General features: G+C 39.3%; 1 protein-coding gene across 3 annotated transcripts in view; it reads right to left on the bottom strand.

Moving 5' to 3' along the window:
- chd5 (chromodomain helicase DNA binding protein 5) overlaps window positions 1-18,748 on the bottom strand; it is a 47,908-nt gene that overhangs the window by 12,325 nt on the left and 16,835 nt on the right. For all 3 annotated transcript variants that reach the window (XM_047810411.1, XM_027167836.2, XM_027167835.2), the window contains exons 3-19: window positions 15,328-15,510; window positions 14,446-14,564; window positions 13,312-13,553; window positions 12,008-12,120; window positions 11,794-11,920; window positions 11,396-11,562; window positions 8,067-8,285; window positions 7,184-7,390; window positions 6,400-6,611; window positions 6,162-6,293; window positions 5,970-6,078; window positions 5,424-5,615; window positions 3,789-3,989; window positions 3,206-3,343; window positions 2,863-2,984; window positions 2,017-2,190; window positions 58-199 (exon numbers count right to left, since the gene is read on the bottom strand). In XM_047810411.1, coding sequence (XP_047666367.1) covers window positions 58-199; window positions 2,017-2,190; window positions 2,863-2,984; window positions 3,206-3,343; window positions 3,789-3,989; window positions 5,424-5,615; window positions 5,970-6,078; window positions 6,162-6,293; window positions 6,400-6,611; window positions 7,184-7,390; window positions 8,067-8,285; window positions 11,396-11,562; window positions 11,794-11,920; window positions 12,008-12,120; window positions 13,312-13,553; window positions 14,446-14,564; window positions 15,328-15,510 — 2,799 coding nt within the window. The remainder of the gene's footprint in view (window positions 1-57; window positions 200-2,016; window positions 2,191-2,862; window positions 2,985-3,205; window positions 3,344-3,788; window positions 3,990-5,423; window positions 5,616-5,969; window positions 6,079-6,161; window positions 6,294-6,399; window positions 6,612-7,183; window positions 7,391-8,066; window positions 8,286-11,395; window positions 11,563-11,793; window positions 11,921-12,007; window positions 12,121-13,311; window positions 13,554-14,445; window positions 14,565-15,327; window positions 15,511-18,748) is intronic.

Genomic DNA, 18,748 nt, shown 5'->3' with positions numbered 1-18,748 from the left:
ACCCACACACACACACACACACACACACACACACAGAAAACAAGTGCGCGCACTCACCACGGCCGCCACAGGGAAGAGGTACGGGTGGTTGCAGCATTTTTTCAGGTCCATCATAATGTTGAGAAGAGAAACCTGGTTTCCACCTCCTTTAGAGTTCAGCGCTTCAAAGTTTCGAGTCAAGATGAACTTGTAGTATTTCCTGTGTTGGGGAAAAAAGAAAATCATTTTCCTTTATGCTTTTTGGCAGACGCACTCATCCAGAGCGATTTACATTTTATCTCATTTTTTTATACAACTGAACAACTGAGAGTTAAGGGCCTTGCTCAGGGGCCCATCAGTGGCAGCTTGATGGATCTGGGGCTTAAGCTTGCACCCTTCCACTTGGTAGTCCAACACCACAACAAAAAATCCCCAACAAATAGATCAGAAACACTTTCATTAAGAACACACAGTTTAATGTTGTTCACCTCAGGAGGGAAGAAGTTCTTGAAATATATATATATATATATATATATATATATATATATATATATATATATATATATATATATATATATATATATATATACACAAATAAATAAATAAATAAATAAATAAATAAAACATATTAATAATATGTAACAGTATGTAATAGTAATAGTTACAGTAGTAATAGTGATATAAGTACTAGTAGGATACCGGTGGTATTATTAATCATACATTTAACAGTAGTAGTAGTACTAACGGTACTAGTAGCAGTTCTGATATTAAGAATAAAAGTAGTACTAGTTATTTAAATAGTACTAGTAATAATACTAGCAGCAGTAGTAGTACTAAAAGTAATAGTAGTAGTATTGGCAGTAGTATTAATAGCAATAGTAGTAACAGTAGTAAAAACTGCAGTATCTTTCTAATAGTATTATACAATAACAGTATCGTATGTGTATATATTAGTAGTAGTAGTACTAGTATTAGTATAATCAGTAGTAATAACAGTGTTTTAATTTTAATAGTAGTATAATCGGTAATAGCAGCACTGATAATAATATTAGCACAAGGAGTAATAGCAGTAGTTTAGAAGTAATAGTAGTAGAAATAATTGTAGCACTACTAGTAATATCTGTGGTGGTAGTAATAACAATAATAGTTGTAGTATTAGTTATAGATATAGTAGTAGGTATTATTAGTAGTCATATTGTGCAGCCGTAATAGTAATAGTGGTAGTATTGTGTAATAGTTGTAATAGTAACAGTAGTAGTATTGTATAGTGTTATAACAGTTATAGTGGTATTATTATTATTATTAGTGTGTAATAGTAGTAGTAATAGTGGTAGTATTATTATTATTAGTAGTAGTGTAGTAGTAATAGTGGTATTATTATTATTAGTAGTAGTAGTAGTAATAGTGGTATTAGTAGTAGTAGTAGTGTGTAGTATTAATAGTGGTAGTAGTACTGTTATTATTATCATTATTATTATTAATAGTAGTAGTAGTAGTGTGTAGTAGTAATAGTGGTAGTATTATTATTGTTATTAGAAGTAGTAATAGTAGTGTGTAGTAGTAATAGTGGTAGTATTATTATTATTATTAGTTGTAGTAGTAGTTGTAGTAGTAGTAGCAGTAGTAGTAGTAGTAGTAGTAGTAGTAGTAGTAGTAGTAGTAGTAGTAGTAGTAGTAGTAGTAGTAGTAGTAGTAGTAGTAGTGTAGTAGTAATAGTGGTATTGTTATTATTAGTAGTAGTAGTAGTGTGTAGTAGTAACAGTGGTAGTAGTATTGTTATTATTATTATTAGTAGTAGTAGTAATAGTAGTAGTAGTAGTAGTAGTAGTAGTAATGTGTAGTAGTAACAGTGGTAGTAGTATTGTTATTATTATTAGTAGTAGTAGTAGTAGTAGTAGTAGTAGTAATGTGTAGTAGTAACAGTGGTAGTAGTATTGTTATTATTATTATTAGTAGTAGTATTGTGTAGTAGTAACAGAGGTAGTAACAGCAGAGCTGTGGTTCAGTGTTCAGACTAAGGTAGAAGACACTTCTCACTTCTGCATTGGGCTGAGCTCCACACGCACAATCAGCTCAGTTTTTGCTGGCATGTTCTTGAAGACGTCGGCCTTCAGCCTCCGCAGCATGTGAGGCCCCAACAAATCATGCAGCTTCTTAATCTGATCTTCCTTAGAAATGTCAGCAAACTCCTCGAGAAATCCCTCCAGATTACTGCACACACCAAACACACACTCCATTAGCATCTAGGGTTGAAGTATATACAGTCTGCAAAAGTTTAGGAACCCCTGACAATTTCATCCAGATTCCAGACACTTATTACAGGCTATAGGAAGCGTCTAGAGGCTGTTATTTCTGCTAAAGGAGGCTCTACTAAATATTGATGTGATTTTTCTATTGGGGTGCCCGAATTTTTGCACTTGTCTAATTTTGTTTTGATGCATATTGTGCATTTTCTGTTAATCCAATAAACCTCATTTCACTACTGAAATATTACTTTAGTGTCCTTGGTGTCCTATTTGATAGATCAAAATAAAATTGCTGATCCAAACACCCAAATATTTATAAATCAAAATCATGGAAATTGTCAGGGGTGCCTAAACATTTGCATACGACTGTATATACAAGGATATTATATGCCGTATAACAGACCAGTCTTTCAAATTCTATACATAGTTCCTAAGAGTAAGAGATTTTTAATGATCAAATGTACAACTGCATTTTCTTAATTTAAGGAGTCATTTCTTTTAAACATCATTTAAAGCTGGAGTTGGTAAGAAACTGAAGAAATCTGAAATCAGTTACAATATTGTGTGTGACACGTTCATGTAAAATGTTTCCAGGGTTTTGAAATACGTGATCGTTTCTCTGGTGATGTGATCTTACTTAAAACGCTCAGGAGTGAGGAAGTTCAGCAGATGGAATAACTCTTCCAGATTATTCTGTAGAGGCGTACCGGTTAGGAGCAGCTTGTAGTAAATCTTATAACCATTCAGAATTCTGAAAAACTGAAAGAAAATTGTGCCATGAGTACCGATGCTTATAAAGCCACAGTCGGTATTATTGTTTATACCCAAGTGTTGATGAATGCTCCTTTTTGATTGGACTGAATTTTCTAGAACGGCTTGTCTGACAAATGTATATCATCACATGTATGCAACATTAATCCTATTAAATTAATTAATAATGAGTAAATACGGTTGTTATGATGTCTAAGAACAGCCTATACCTTAGACTGGTTATTTTTCAGTCTATGAGCTTCATCCACGACCAAACACGCCCAAGAGATGGAGCCCAGAATAGCCTGATCGATGGTGATCAATTCGTATGAGGTCAACAACACGTGGAACTTCACAGGTGTGTCTTTCTGCATTGAAGAAAAAGAAAAATATTCGTTCATGATGCGGCTCTATTATATAGTTATGGTTAGAAACATGCTGCTCACATGACCGCTAACATTGTTCTGATATTATACTGGACTGTGTATTAAGGTTTATTTATTAATATCTAAGAAATTCAAGATTATCGATATTTAGTCTTTTTTAAGGATTAAAAAGATCAGACTCTTTCGAGGTTTCCTGCAGTTCTGTGTTTATCCATCGAAAAAACAGAAAAAAACACAGACACAAAAACCAAAGAAAGAGATAAAGAAAAAACAGCCAGAGGAAAGCGTCATCCGTCCTCTTCCTCATACACGGACTAACAGACGTCCACAATTGCCCAGTGTCCCTATGATTGGCTGAAGGTACATCTGTAATACCAAGTATGTGCAAACCTTTGTATTTTTAAAATGGACCAATGTAAATTTCTACCTTCATGCGGAAAACTTTGCGTCCTGATTTAACAGCGCTGTCCTCAAACGTGAACTCGTTCTCCCGGATCACAGCCCTGCTGTCTTTATCGCCCGTGTACGTCACCACGTAAAAATCCGGAGCCCACATCTCAAATTCTCGCTCCCAGTTGATGATGGTAGACAACGGAGCGCTGACCAGGAACGGGCCTTTAGAATGACCCTATACAGCGTGTGTGAGAGAGAGAGAGAGAGAGAGAGAGAGAGAGAGAGAGAGAGAGAGAGAGAGAGAGAGAGAGAGAGAGAAAAGAGAGAGAGAAACAGAGAGAGAGAAAGAAAAAGAGAGAAAGAAAAAAGAGAGAGAGAAACAGAGAGAGAGAAAGAAAAAGAGAGAAAGAAAAAAGAGAGAGAGAGAAACAAAAAAACAGAGAGCTATACATACACATATATCAGAGATGACTTCTATATCTATATATCTATCTCTATCTCTATACTCTTTTTCTTTTTTCTCTCTCCCGATCTATCATAAACCATCTAAATACAAAATATATACCCTATCTATGTTTTAGTATATCCCTCTATCTATCTAGTACCTATATACAGATACATATATCCATATACAGCTACTCTACGCTATATCATCTATACATATATATTCATATATCTATATATCTATCTATCTCTATCTCTCTCTATCTCTCTCTCTCGCTATCTTCTCTTCTCCCTTTTTTTCTCTCTATCTCTAGCTCCCCCTCTCTCTCTCCCTCCCACTCTCTATATCTCTCCCCTATCTGTCTCTCTCTTCTCTCTCTCCTCTCTCTCTCTCTCCCTCACTCTCTCTCTCCTCCCCCTCCCCCTCTTCCTCCCCCCTCTCTCTCTCCCCATCTCCCCCTATCTCTATCTCTCTCACCTCACTCTCCCTCTCTCTTTTTTTTTTCTCCCTATCTCTCCCCCTCTCTTCTCTCTCTCTCCCTCCCCTCTCTCCCTCCTTTCTCTCTCCTCTCTCCCTCTCTCTCTCTCTCTCTCTCTCTAGCTCTCTCTCTATCTCTATCTCTCTCTCTCCCCCTCTCTCTTTCTCTCTCCTCTCCCTCTCTCTCTCTCTCTACCTCCCTCTCTCTCTCTCTCTATCTATCTCTCTAGATCAATGCCAAAACAAAAATGAACCTGTTAAAGATACACATTAGTCCATTTATGCAAATGAAGTAACTGATAGTGACATTTGCATTCATTTGCATATATGCATTATGCATAATGCAAACAAAATTAAAAATTTCAACTAATGGATTTCAGACCTAACGTTAAGCTAATTATTTTCCTGTAACAGCAAATTTGCTATTTTTTATTGATTACATAATGACACCATACTTTTTATCCATTCAATGTTATGAAATGCTTAGCCTGTTATAGAAAATGAACCAAAACCTGCTGACTCAGAAGAACTGAGAAGTTAACAACACTGAGGTGGAAATTTTCATAAACCATCTAAACAAATAAGAAATAGTTGGAGTTTTTATCTCATGACATTTGACAAATCTATTATTGCGATTTAAGGAATTTTTCGACTCTGAACTCTCGATCTCAGTTGTACTGCAATTGGAAAGTAAGTAGAAGGAAGAAACTGGAATTCAGATCACTGAAAGGATTCAGCAGCTCTCACCTCTTTGTAGAGCGAGTACAGGAACACTATTGTCTGCACTGTCTTGCCCAGTCCCATCTCATCGGCCAGGATGGTGTCGGTTCCCTGAGCCCAAGAGAAACGTAGCCAGTTTAAACCCTCCAGCTGGTACGGGTGCAGAGTTCCTCCTGTGGCATCGATGTACCATGGCTGCTGCTCAAACTTAACAGTGGGCTATAGACAAAAAAAAAAACACCACACACACACACACACACACATTTAAAAATTAAAATTAATATTAATCTGCAAAATATATTTCTATAGAAATGTTCCCAAGGATCTATTCAAATGATCTGTTCCTTGATATGATGTTTTGACGCTTTATTCTGGTTATACCACAGCAATATAACTTTTTTTTTTTGCTTTTCGTTATTTAAAAAAAACAGTAAATTTTTCTTTTTATCCATTTCTAGTTAGTTTTAATAAGATATCTGAGAAACGAGTCACATTAACATTTAGATATAAACAGTTGTCCCAGTAATTTAGTGATTTAGTGGTTTTAATGGTGAACTTGAGAAATGTGCTTACATCCACAACTGGAGTCTCAGGCGGAGCTTCTCTCCTCTTCACTTCCTCTTTCAGTCGCCTTCCTTTTCTCACCACTAGGGGACGATGGTCTTCACCCAGCATTTGCTCCCTTAAGCAAACATTCATGAGATTACGATGAGTTTTAATGTGCGGTTTATTCCGTGTGACTTGTTAAAGTCTGAATTAGTTTACCGGTGGTCCCAGTAGGCCTGTTTAAAGCTTTCATATTCAGGGACGTCGAAGTCGTCGATCTCCCAGGTGCACTGGTCGTACGGTAGATCTCTCCACTTGATCAGGTAGTGAACGTCTCCGTCTTTGTCAAAACTGCAGGATGGACGCGGAGGACACAACGGTGATTTGATTAAATACGTAGCACATTGATGGTCTCGATGTAAAACAGATAATAGAGATAATTCATGTCTTCTCTAACCTGTGGTTGAGGATCCGGTGGATGATTAGCCATTCGGGTTTGATGCCATAGCGATAGAAACGCTCCTCCATAGCGGCGTAATGCGGGTCTTTGCTTTTCCGCTTCTCGTTGTTGAGCTCCTCTTCACCCGAGCCGTAGTCAAAGGGCGGAGGCTCGTCCATGTCGTTCTTCCGCTGATAATTCCTGTACATGACCGTGTGATAGAGCTCCAGCTACAGTGTGGGACAAGAGAAAACGTGTGTACAGTTACATCTCTAGAGTGCAGACGGATTAGTGTTTTCAACTAAACAGTATCATTCATTCATTCATTTTCTACCGCTTTATCCGAACTACCTCGGGTCACGGGGAGCCTGTGCCTATCTCAGGCGTCATCGGGCATCGAGGCAGGATACACCCTGGACGTAGTGCCAACCCTTCACAGGGCACACACACACTCTCATTCACTCACACACTCACACACTACGGACAATTTTCCAGAGATGCCAATCAACCTACCATGCATGTTTTTGGACCGGGGGAGGAAACCGGAGTACCCGGAGGAAACCCCCCGAGGCACGGGGAGAACATGTAAACTCCGGGGAATCAAACCCCCAACCCTGGAGGTGTGAGGCGAACGTGCTAAGCACTAAGCCACCGTGCCCCCCTAAACAGTATCGTTTCATTTCTAATATTAATACTATTGTTTTATGAAACACTGCGTTTAAATACATTCACACAAACCCACACCAAAGACAGAAGCTATGGTGAAATTAGCTATAATGCAATGTTTAAAATAAAAAATCACCTGTAGCTCGTTGACCCAGGAGCAGTGCCAGTACGACAGACCTGCCCACTTCACAAACAGCAGTCTCTCAGGACGTCCCTTTAGCGGAGGTTTGACCAGGACGTCTTCTTTTTTACCGTCCTGAAGGGAGAGAGGCTCGGGGGGTAAAGGTGGGTCCCCCCACATCCAGTGTAGAATCTTCTGAACTTTCCCTTTAAGAGGAGGGCACTGGTAGGAAAAACACATGCTATCAAGTTTACGTTTAGAGATGTTGTTGTTTTTTTAATATTTAAATAAAAAAAATATTTTAAAAAATAAAATAAAATAATATTCATTGGTGGTGTCAATAATCTTGTTATGTGCCAATTTGCATAAAAAAAGTGATCTCTGTGTGTCTGTATGTGTGTGTGTGTGTGTGTGTGTGTGTGTGTGTGTGTGTGTGTGTGTGTGTGTGTGTGTGTGTGTGTGTGTGTGTGTGTGAGTGTGTGTGTGTGTCCTTCTGTTTTTGAGTGAGCAAATAAAACATTATCCAGTTGTTTAAGTGTAAGATTTGGAGTACTGTGCAATTTTTTTTCCTTTTCAAGGGGTGCCAATAATTAAGCGGCTGTATTACAGTCTATAGCATTATTGAGTGCCATTAGAAGTAAGTGCAATAATATCCACCCCAATATGTGTGTTGTCTTTTATGCTTCGGCTAAATAAAACATTCGGAATGAAAGATTTAAAACAAAATTTTAAACCGATATGATTTATATCAGTAACGTACACAATTTGGGGTTTTGTGTTGGTTTTGTGAGATCTGCTAAGGGTACGCAAACTTTCGCACATGCGCGTAAAGAATTAAAAGATATATATATATGTATGTATATAATTCCAGGCAGTATACAGGTTTGTGTTTTCCCACCATGCACCGCGGGCAGAGCCACTCTCCGTTGGGGATCTCGGGCAGAGGCGGGTTCAGGCAATGGATGTGGTAGGAGGAAGGGCACGTGTCACAGCACAGCAGCTCTCCTCCGTCTTTACACACTCGACAGAACTCCATGTGGTCGTCTTCTTCCTCTCCTCCAGCGTCCTCTTCCTCCTCGTCATCATCCTTCGCTTCCCACTGAATTCCCTCCTTCTCCTGAGGACAGGAAATCATCTGGATGTTGCTCGAGACTCACACATAAATATCACAAGCTATAATCCTCGTTAGCACTATGTTATATATTAATATAATCATTTTAATAATTGATCATTTCTATAGTAACATCTCATTTTTTTGGGAGGAGTCTCGAGTATCAGAGCTTTTCCAAAATATACTACAGACATTCATTCATTCATTCATTTTCTACCGCTTATCCGAACTTCTCGGGTCACGGGGAGCCTGTGCCTATCTCAGGCGTCATCGGGCATCGAGGCAGGATACACCCTGGACGGAGTGCCAACCCATCACAGGGCACACACACACTCTCATTCACTCACACACTCACACACTACGGACAATTTTCCACTGATGCCAATATACACTACACTGTTGAAGAAAAAGAAACAACTTTGCGATGGTAACATTAAGTATGCTTCATGTTGAGTATTTTCTCATAACAACACCATCATTGATTTCATCTACAGACACCTTTATCCAGAGTAGCTTACATTACCCGAGCAATTAAGGGGCCCAACAGTGGCAGCTTGGTGGACCCGGGATTGAACTCACAAGCTTCCGATCGGTACCTGAACACCTTAACCACTAGGCTACCACACGGCCGTCATCTCTGCGATATAAAATCAGCTCTTTCTACATGGCTGGGGCTCAACAGGTTCAGGCTAATAATCCCGGGGGTGGAGTCTATCTGCATCCAGCTTCTCCTATATAGGCGGAGCTTGAAAGAGTGAACCAAAAATCCATGGGTGGAGTCAAACTGGATCCGGCTCCTCTTACATGGGCGGAGCTAAGCAGAGTTGAATTTCAGGTTGAATAGTGTTTAACATGTTGCTTCATGCTGTGTAGTGTTGTGTGAGTTTTGTTGTCATAGGTGTCACTATGACCTCTCTATGATCTCACTATGACTATGTCATATTTGTGATGTGAAAATCTGGTGATTCAGTGTCATATAAATGCAACAGTTGTATCGCAGACAAGACCTGATGAATATTTTATTACAGATGTCATCCTGAGATCCAGGAGACCAAGAAGACGGACAGAAGCAAGTCATCCTGATATATTTCCAGTTGCCGTGGCACCCAGTCTGCTATTGGTGCTTCAAGTCCTTCTTACTCCCATCACTGCTTTCTGAAATTAATTATATGCCGTGCTACAGAGAATATCTTTTAGGTTTCTATTTCATTTGCCCCTTGAGGGGAAATACAGTTAAGTTTAATTCAATTCAAAGTACAAAATGCAACAGAAGTCGTATGGACGAGCTCCCGTCTGAACTCCCGTTTGAACTGACATTAAAAGAGATTCGTAACGTAATAAACCTGAAGTAAAATAAATAGCGTGTGACAATAAGGGCTCCGGCGCAATAACAGCAGGGATTTGCTCTGATGTTTCTGAATAAAAATGGAGATTTTACAACGAAATTGTAGTATGATGTGTGATGACATGTTTTAGCATTTCGCTAAATATTTACTTATTCCATAAATAACATTTAAGATTGTTCTGTTGAAACAAACATTTTTATTTGTTACTCCGAAATTTCCTGTTTTGGGAAACTGACACTGGAGTCCAAAAAATGATAGAAAAAGTCAGCATAACAACAAACACACACTTTTTTCAATCTGGATATGTGGAACATCCACATATTCTGTTGCAGGGACGACGTATTTTCATGACTCCATATACTTTGACAAAAAATCCACTAGGTTTTCCAGTGTTTTTTGAATTATTGCAGATAATAATTAAATTCAATTGTAATTAAATTTATATGTTTAGTGCTTGTAGCAATTCAGTATAGCAGTTTGTAGCAGTTTTACAGGAGTATAGAAACAATACAATTTTTAAATTAAAGGTGGGGTCTCTGATGTTTGAAAGCCAATGTTGACATTTGAAATCACCAAAACAAACGCGCCCCTAATCCAAATGGGTCCCACCCCTGTATCGATAGCTCCGCCCCACACATACATACGTATGTTTCCCGTTTCCCGAGACAATAACTCCTGAGCTAAACGCTGTTACTTCACAAAACGCGGTTGTAGCTGCCTCTCTACATTACTACGATAGAAAAGAGGTGTTATTTGTGTAGTAACAGCGTTTAGCTCAGGAGTTATTGACTCGGGAAACTCCAACCTGTGAATATGTGGCCAACTTCCTGCTCCTTCAGTTCTCTCCAGCGCTGGAAAGCTGATCCTATATTAACACGTCCTACTTCTTGCCTTATCGTAAGTCTTTCTTCTCTTTCTTTCTTTGTTTTTATCCTCCATGTCGATGTTAAAACCGCTTTCTGCTAATGTCACACATGCGCACTGAACACTCTCTCTGCCGCATTGACAAGCCCCGCCCCTTTCTGCCCATTGGCTACACGTTTGTTTTGCTTGTAGGCCCGACTCAGTTTTCAGAAGCATTTCTCAAACAACGGAGACCCCACCTTTAAGTTACTATTTCTCTCTAACATTTATCCCTAGTGATCAAGCCTGAGGTGACGTGGTGAGGAAAAACTCCCTGAGATAATACGAGGAAGAAACCTTGAGAGGAACCAGAGTCAGAAGTGAACCTCATCCTCAATGTCATTTGGGTGACACGGGACAGGAAATAATGTCAATGTAAATAATGTCCTTTCTGCAACAGTTAAATAAGAGTGGAATAGACCATAAAGACATCTTGAGCTTGTCTTAAGACCAGACCTTATATTAAGGCAATGAACCCATTTAATAAAAAACACTGACTTCGGACTCATTCCTTCGGCGTTCCGTTCCTTTTCCTTTTTTCTAACGTTTTCTAACATGATCTCAAATTTGAAATACTGTCAAAGCTGTTGCTCATTTTTTTAGTGAAAGCTGCTGATTTACACAAAAAAAAAAACATGAAGCAACCAACGTAGGTGGCGCTAAGAGCTGCAGAAATATTAAGCAAGGAAGCACGGAGACAGTTAATAGAAGTGAAACTCTGTAAAACTTTTCAATGCAGCTCTGATTTGTCCAAATTTTGCACAATAGTTTTTAAAATATTTTACTGAACAGTTTCCAGGTTTGTACCGTAGCAGTACAGTCATATATGTTGCTATAGTACAACAGACGTAGATGAACGGAACTTACGCAGTGAGGGCAGCTCCATCTGCCCTCGGGGGCCTTCTCCAGCTCTGGCTCGAGACACACGAGGTGATAGGCCCGGGGGCAGGTGTCACACAGAATGATCTCACCGCCCTGTTGACACACCTCACAGTAGTCCTGATGGTCCGTCTCGTAGCCGTCTCCGTCCTCTCCTATACCCAAGAGTACAGAGATATGACCAACATAAGCACAAATATTCAGACAGCACGCGGTAAGAAAAAAAAAGCAGAAAGAGAAACGATACTGTGAAAGAACGCAATCTTTAACGACTTCGCGTGTCACGTACACGTCCTTATCAACTACATCCTTTTCTACATCCAAATTCTTCAACTGATCTCTCTTTGACTTTAGGCTTTTTTAAAGCAAAAAAATCCTTTCTTTACTTTTTCTCTTTTTGCGTCCCCGCTTCGTTTTCTTCTTGGGCACCCCCGAGGCGTCGGAGCGAACGGAGGCACTGTGGATGCTGATGTCATCAAAGTCAGAGAAGTCGTCTAAGAAATCGTCCTCGCTCTGTCAAATAAGAGAAACATCTTAAGAACGGAGAGCACTGAGAGTACGATGTACACGCCAGAAAAATTATTCTTTCTCCGGACGTACCGAAGATGCTTTTTTCCTCTTGCTGCTCTGTCCTGCTTTCAATTTGGGCTTCTTGGCTTTTGCTTTCTTTTTCGTGTCCTTTGGCTGCTTGCTCTTCTTCCTTGCACTCGGCCCTGTGACGGCGTAAAAAGGCGTTTGATACATCGCGTAAGCATCTAGACACATTTCACAGCAGTTATACACAGCTCTAGGAACACTTTGAAGAACTCTTATTAACTCTTATTATTGGGGCAAGTCGTGGTGTAATGGTTAGAGAGTCCTAAGGTTGTGGGTTCGAGTCTCGGGCCGGCCACGACTGAGGTGCCCTTGAGCAAGGCACCGAACCCCACAACTGCTCCCCGGGTGCCGCAGCATAAATGGTTGCCCACTGCTCCGGGTGTGTGTTCACGGTGTGTGTGTGTGTGTGTTCACTGCTGTGTGTGTGCACTTTGGATGGGTCAAATGCAGAGAATGAATTCTGAGTATGGGTCACCGTACTTAGCCGTATGTCACGTCACTTAATATTAAAAACACAATTATACATAAATGCCTGGTAATAAGCTTGAAGCTTAAAAATAAGCTTGAATAAGCTTTTTTTTTTTTTAATAAATTTTTTTCTTTCCTCTGTGATTTTAAGGTGTAAATTAAATATGTGCCATAGAGTGTATTGTGTGTTTTAATAAAAAAAAATATTTTTTTTTTCCAAGTTCAAGCCATCTGTCATAAATTAACATAAAAAAAATCAAAATTTTATGATGGAAATTTAATAACAAAAATTTAAATGAAATCTTTGTGTAATCCACAATTTTTAGAAAGTAATCGGAAAAAACGAAAATACTTTATTTTATATATATTTTTGTTTCAACCAAGAGAAAAGTCACATGTTGCTCCAAATCGAAAGAAATTATATAATTATATAATTAATTAATTAATTAAGAAATAAAATACTTGGTTTATTATGGTGTAATAAGAAAATAAAACACAGTGTGATGCGACTCAACGTGGTACGGAATTACTGTAAATACACTCCTGAATTTAACCTTTTTTTTTTTTTAAACCACTGCAATTTTCTAATATTTTAGCTGTTTATTTTATTAGCTTGTGAAACATTCTCGAGCTACTTCCTGTTATCGCACCTTACATTATAGCAGTTATACTATACACAATCGTTCCATAAGCAGGCTCTCGGTTTTTCTATCACTTAATTAATAATAAAAAAATAAAATATGATAAGTTCTGTCAGTGTAGAACGAGCGCAATAATAGAAACCTTTCAATAAAATAAAATAAAAATCACGTTATTAGTAAGAAGACACACATCCTCACCCTTGCCCTCTTTGGTTTTGGCTTTTTTGACCTGCCCTGTTGGAGAGAGCTGTTGGACGCTGCTGATGGAGATCGATGGCGTGATGTTGACCGTTTCCACTGCGGCCGCCACCGCAGCTGCTACGGCCGTCGCCGAACTGCCTTTAAACGGGTTGTTGGCGCTGAACTCACGCCATTTAGCGCCTAACACCGTCATCATCTTGGACATTGGGATTTTGGGGTTTTTCTTGGCGATGAGAGGCCTAAATATAAGGTAAAAAAAAAATAGAAGCAAATTAAATAGTGGAAATAACATATTTAATAGTCAGTGTGGATTTAACTTGCCCAAACATAGAGAGCAGAAATGGGTTTGATATCACAATTTACTTTGAAGATAAAAGCAGAAATACGTACAAACCAAAACCCTACAAATTCCTGAGTGTTTACTTTCATATAAGCTTCATATTAACGCCACATTCGACCCTAAACGTTGACACAACAGAAGAAGATGAAACTATATTTTTATGGCCTCGTGTGGCCTTATCGGTATGTGGCCTTAAACTTTATAGTTAGTATAAATACAGATAAAAGTCAACGAGCGAGGATCTTCGCATATTATCCAGGGATCCAAACACACCGATAGATTCGGTTGTCACATTTACATTACAGCACTTTGGAGATTGGGGTCAGAGCACAGAGTCTTGATACAGCACAACTGGAGCAGAGAAGGTTAAGGGCCTTGCTCAAGGGCCCAACAGTGGCATCTTGGCAGTGCAGGGGCTTGAACTCTGATCCTCTGAGAAACAACCCAGAGCCTTAACCGCTTGAGCCACCACTGCCTCTGTGTTTAAGAGACAACACAACAGGGGCTTGAGCTCAAATAATTTCAGCTACGAGTCAATGCTAAGCGCAATGTCAATACATTTTCTAAGTCATATAATGTTTGAATAAAAGATCCGAACTATCCGGCCCCAGTTGCTACCTAGTTAACAGACAGTGTCCATATTTCCTGCTGCAAAGACACAGTGCTCTTACTACCAGTTAATAAGCTGAATGGGGAATTTATTATATTTTTAAAGCCCCTAAGAAAACAGGAATTCGAGCGAACTTCTAGCTTGTGTGAGGATGAAGTGAGGCTTCGTGTTATAGGAGAACCTGAGGAACTGGCTGAAGGCCTTGTAGTTGGTGATGGTTTTGTAATCGTCCTCGGAGAAGGCGTACTGGACGTCCTCGAGACCCCACTCCTCCATCAGCTGACTCGAAGATTTGGGTTCCTGGATGACAAAAGAGGGAAAAGAAGGATCTTAGCTTCTAGCTTTGCATTTTCTGAAGGTGAGGTTAAAGAACAGGAAATGGTGCGAGTGCTGAATGGATCTGGTTTAAATCGGTTAAATATTTGTTGAAGTGATTTGTTAGGTCAAAAATAACCCTTTGTTTTATTTCTACAGTAAAAGCTAACTCAAATAATTGATTTAATTTATTCTAGTACACTTGCATTACCACCAACTTTTAAAATCTCACATTTTTCAATCAGTATTAACAAACGGATGGCTTTCGGTGTGAGACAGAATTTAAGTGATTGAAGATAATGCTTTAGAAAAACTAGGGAAAAGCAGCAATACTTCAAAAAATACAAATAAATAAACAAAACAAAACAAAACAAATACTAATTCTTAAATCCCATATTTTTAGCCTCTGGGAAATAAAGTTACTGTATGTGTAAATTGTTTACATGTTAACAAAGAAATTTCTAATTTTTTTTATATAAAAATGCCGTCTTTAATATTTAACATTCACAGAAGGAGACTCCAGTGTTAGCGCTTGATGTATAAAAGTCCTTCAATAATTAAAAACCTATTATATGTTATATTTTTCATATTTTATAACATGCCAATAAATAATACTCTCGATCATTTAAATTAATTATTTAAATTGTATTTGAATAATACTCATATTTATGACATATTACAGAATAATTAAACTCTTATTTATATAAACTCTATTGTTGCACCTCTGACAAAAGGTATCGGCTCTAACCTTCATATTTCCGTCGTCGTCGTCGTCGTCTTCGTCGTCCTCCCTCTTCTTCCATTTTCCCTTCTTCTCCTTCTTTTCCCTGGGCTTCTTCTTTTTCTTCTTCAGCATGCCGTAGGTGCTGCTCTCGCTCCCGGAGCACTGGTCCTCCCTGTCCGTCACATCCTCGTGCTCGCTCGAGCCACCCTGAGCATCAAAGCGTACTTTAAACTGACATTGATAGCAAAACCATCCATCAAACTGACAGGAAGTAGCTCGGATTTCCACTCTGTACAACCAAGGTGGGCAGAAAAGAATCTCAAAAACATCTAGATAAAAAAAAAAGACCACGTCTGGTTTTACGGCAAAATCAGACAAAGAGACTGGAAACTGTAGCTCAATCCAGCCTGGCCATTTTCTTCAAACCTCTCTCCATCATCTCCTCAAAGCGTTTCCAGCTGCAGAACCACTGCTCACTGTATGGACCATTCTGTGTATGAGATCGTCAAGTTTCTCAAATCCATCATCACTCAGATCAGATTTTTTCCCTCATTCTGGACTTGTATTCATAAATATTGTGAGAATGATCTTAGAGAGCTCCTAGAAAATGGATGGATGGATGGATGGATGGATGGATGGATGGATGGATGGATGGATGGATGGATGGATGGATGGATGGATTTCTAACTAGGAATCGTATCTTAAGACTGATTCAGGACCAAACTCAGATAAACTCTAAACAACAACTTTTATCTTAGAGAGGAGGCGGAGCTAAACCCTGTTAATAGACTTTTGAAGACTGTGATTGGTTGTCTAATAAAAAACAGGAGGGCTTTTAAAATCTGGTCTATTATAAACCTTCACTTTGTCTCTATGTTAAGATATTTGAGTCTATATCGTGTACGGATTACGTTCGTGACCAATCATATTACAGATGTTCTAATAATCTGTATGTTACAAATGTAATAAATGTAATGTAAATATAAATGGAAACATCTCCGACACAGAGCAGAAATGTTATAGAGATAAATTATAACATTTCTGTCACTATGTGATTTCAGCTGTATGATCTGTATTATCTTATTAACTCACTATCATTTTTAAATATTGGACACAATACATTTCTTCTCTATCTTCACCTTTAGGCCAGAGAGCTCTGACCTTAAGAGCTCTAACTAAGTGGTTAAAATGCTTTATAAATAACTTTTATATTTACTAGGATCTTTTCTTTAATTTCAAGGAGAATTCACGAATACAGGCCCGGAGGTTTGATGTGAACTTTTAACCGAAGCTCTCGGTGTTACACATTGCATCGCCTCCACATGAATTAGAAAATGAAACAGATGTTTTAGATAAAATGATCACTGGGTTGCCATGTTGGTAAACATCACATTTATGTTAAAACCTGTCTCGAGCTGTTGCTTAGAACATATGCTTAATGTATGTTGAGTAGGGTTGAGGGTTCGAATCAGTTGTGTACTCAGTGTTTGCATGTTATTCCTGAGATTCAGAGAGTTTCCTCTAGTTTCCTCCCCTGGTCCTGTAGTGTAGTGTGTGAATGGGTGTGTGATTGCGTCCTGTGTATGAGCTGGTACAGTGTAAAGATTATGCCCCATAATGCTGTGTAGGATAAATGATAAAGAAAATGGAAAAATATACTAATAATTTATTAAATAAAAAAAACCCTTAATAATAATATTTAATAATAGTATTCATGTTGCGTGACAAAAAAATACAACGCAAACGCAATAACAGGAATTTCTGCGTTTTCATCCTTCTCTAGTGAGATGACTGTCTTTTTTTTTTTTTTGGATAAATCATTTAAACGTTCATGACAAATCGATAAAATAACGACGCTGCTGAAAGGCAAGAGCAATAAAAATACATCTACAATAAACCCTGATGGTCTAAAAACACTTAAAGCATATGACCATGTGGATGGTGTGTGTGTGTGTGTGTGTGTGTGTGTGTGTGTGTGTGTGTGTGTGTGTGTGTGTGTGTGTGTGTGTGTGTGTGTGTGTGTGTGTGTGTGTGTGTGTGTGTGTGTTAGCTTTAGAAACGCAGCCTGTTGCACATTAGCAGGCTTTCAAATGCACATTTCAGTGGCAGAAACAGAGAAAAGGCTGCGATGCCGCAGAGCTGTAGGACCGTCCGCCATAGTTGCCATAGTAACTCTCTCTCTCTCCTCCGCTACTGCGGCAGCCAATGAGAGTGCGCCACTCGATCAGGCGCGTTTGCATAACGAGCTCGTTTCGCAGAGGATGCAGCGGCTGCGCTCTGAGGAGCAGTCTAGACAAATCTCATTTACACACCCAACGAGAGAGAGAGAGAGAGAGAGAGAGAGAGAGAGAGAGAGAGAGAGAGAGAGAGAGAGAGAGAGAGAGAGAGAGACTGAATGAGAATAAGAAAGAAAGGGATAAGAAAAACGAGAATAAGAGTTGTAGAAAACAAGCATGATAGAAAAGGAAAAGCGCAGACAGAATGAAATATTATATCAATACTATCACAATTTTATTATTCTTTAATATCCAGATACTATTTGAACCCAAAAACTCTGGTGTATGTTATGCTAAATCGAGGAAACCACAAGAATAAGAATTGAAATTAAAATTGATACTGGGGGAGAGAGGGAGAGGGGGGAAGAGAGAGGGGGGGGGCAAGAGAGAGAGAGAGAGAGAGAGAGAGAGGGAGAGAGAGAGGGAGAGGGGGGAAGAGCGAGAGAGAGAGAGAGAGAGAAAGAAAGATAGAGAGGTAGAGGGGGAAAAGCAACCGAGAGACAGAGAGTTTGATTGCGAGAGATGTGAGGGCTGCGTGGCTCCAGAGAGAGACGAGAGAGAGGATTGAGATTATTGGAGTCCGAGAGAGCCCTCTCTACCCCTTGCGTGTCTTTTTCTTTTTGATTTAGGAGTTGAGAGATTTTCTGGTAGATGGTTTGGAGAGAGAGTGATTTTTGAGAGAGATAGGAGGGAGAGGTTAGAGAGTGAGAGAGGATTCAGAGAGTGGTTGGAGAGAGAGGATAGAGAGGTAGAGAGAGATGAGAGGGTTTGAGCAGATGAGAGAGAGAGACGACGAGTGTGATGTGAGAGAGAGTGAGGAGCGCGCGTTTTAGAGTGAGGAAAAGCAAAGGGGAGAGAGCTACGGGAGAGAGTAGAGCAAAGAGAGAGAGAGAGAGAAAGCTAGCGAGCGGAGCAGGTGGGAAGAGCAAGAGCAATAAAGGGTTGTTTGGGTAGCGCGAGATGAGTATTTGAGTTAGAGAGAGAGATGGAGAGAGAGAGAGAGAGAGAGAGAGAGAGAGAGTGAGTTTTTTAGAGAGTAGATGAGAGAGAGAGAGAGAGAGAGAAGAAAGAGATAGAGATGGGAGAGTGAAGAGCAGCGAGAGACATTGTAGAGAGAGATTGGGAGAGATTTGATGAGCGAGAGAGAGGGAGAGGGAGAGTAGTGAGTT

Source organism: Tachysurus fulvidraco, chromosome 2 (assembly GCF_022655615.1).
Source record: "Tachysurus fulvidraco isolate hzauxx_2018 chromosome 2, HZAU_PFXX_2.0, whole genome shotgun sequence".
NCBI lineage: Eukaryota > Metazoa > Chordata > Actinopteri > Siluriformes > Bagridae > Tachysurus > Tachysurus fulvidraco.
This window is presented reverse-complemented; position numbering and strand designations above follow the sequence as displayed.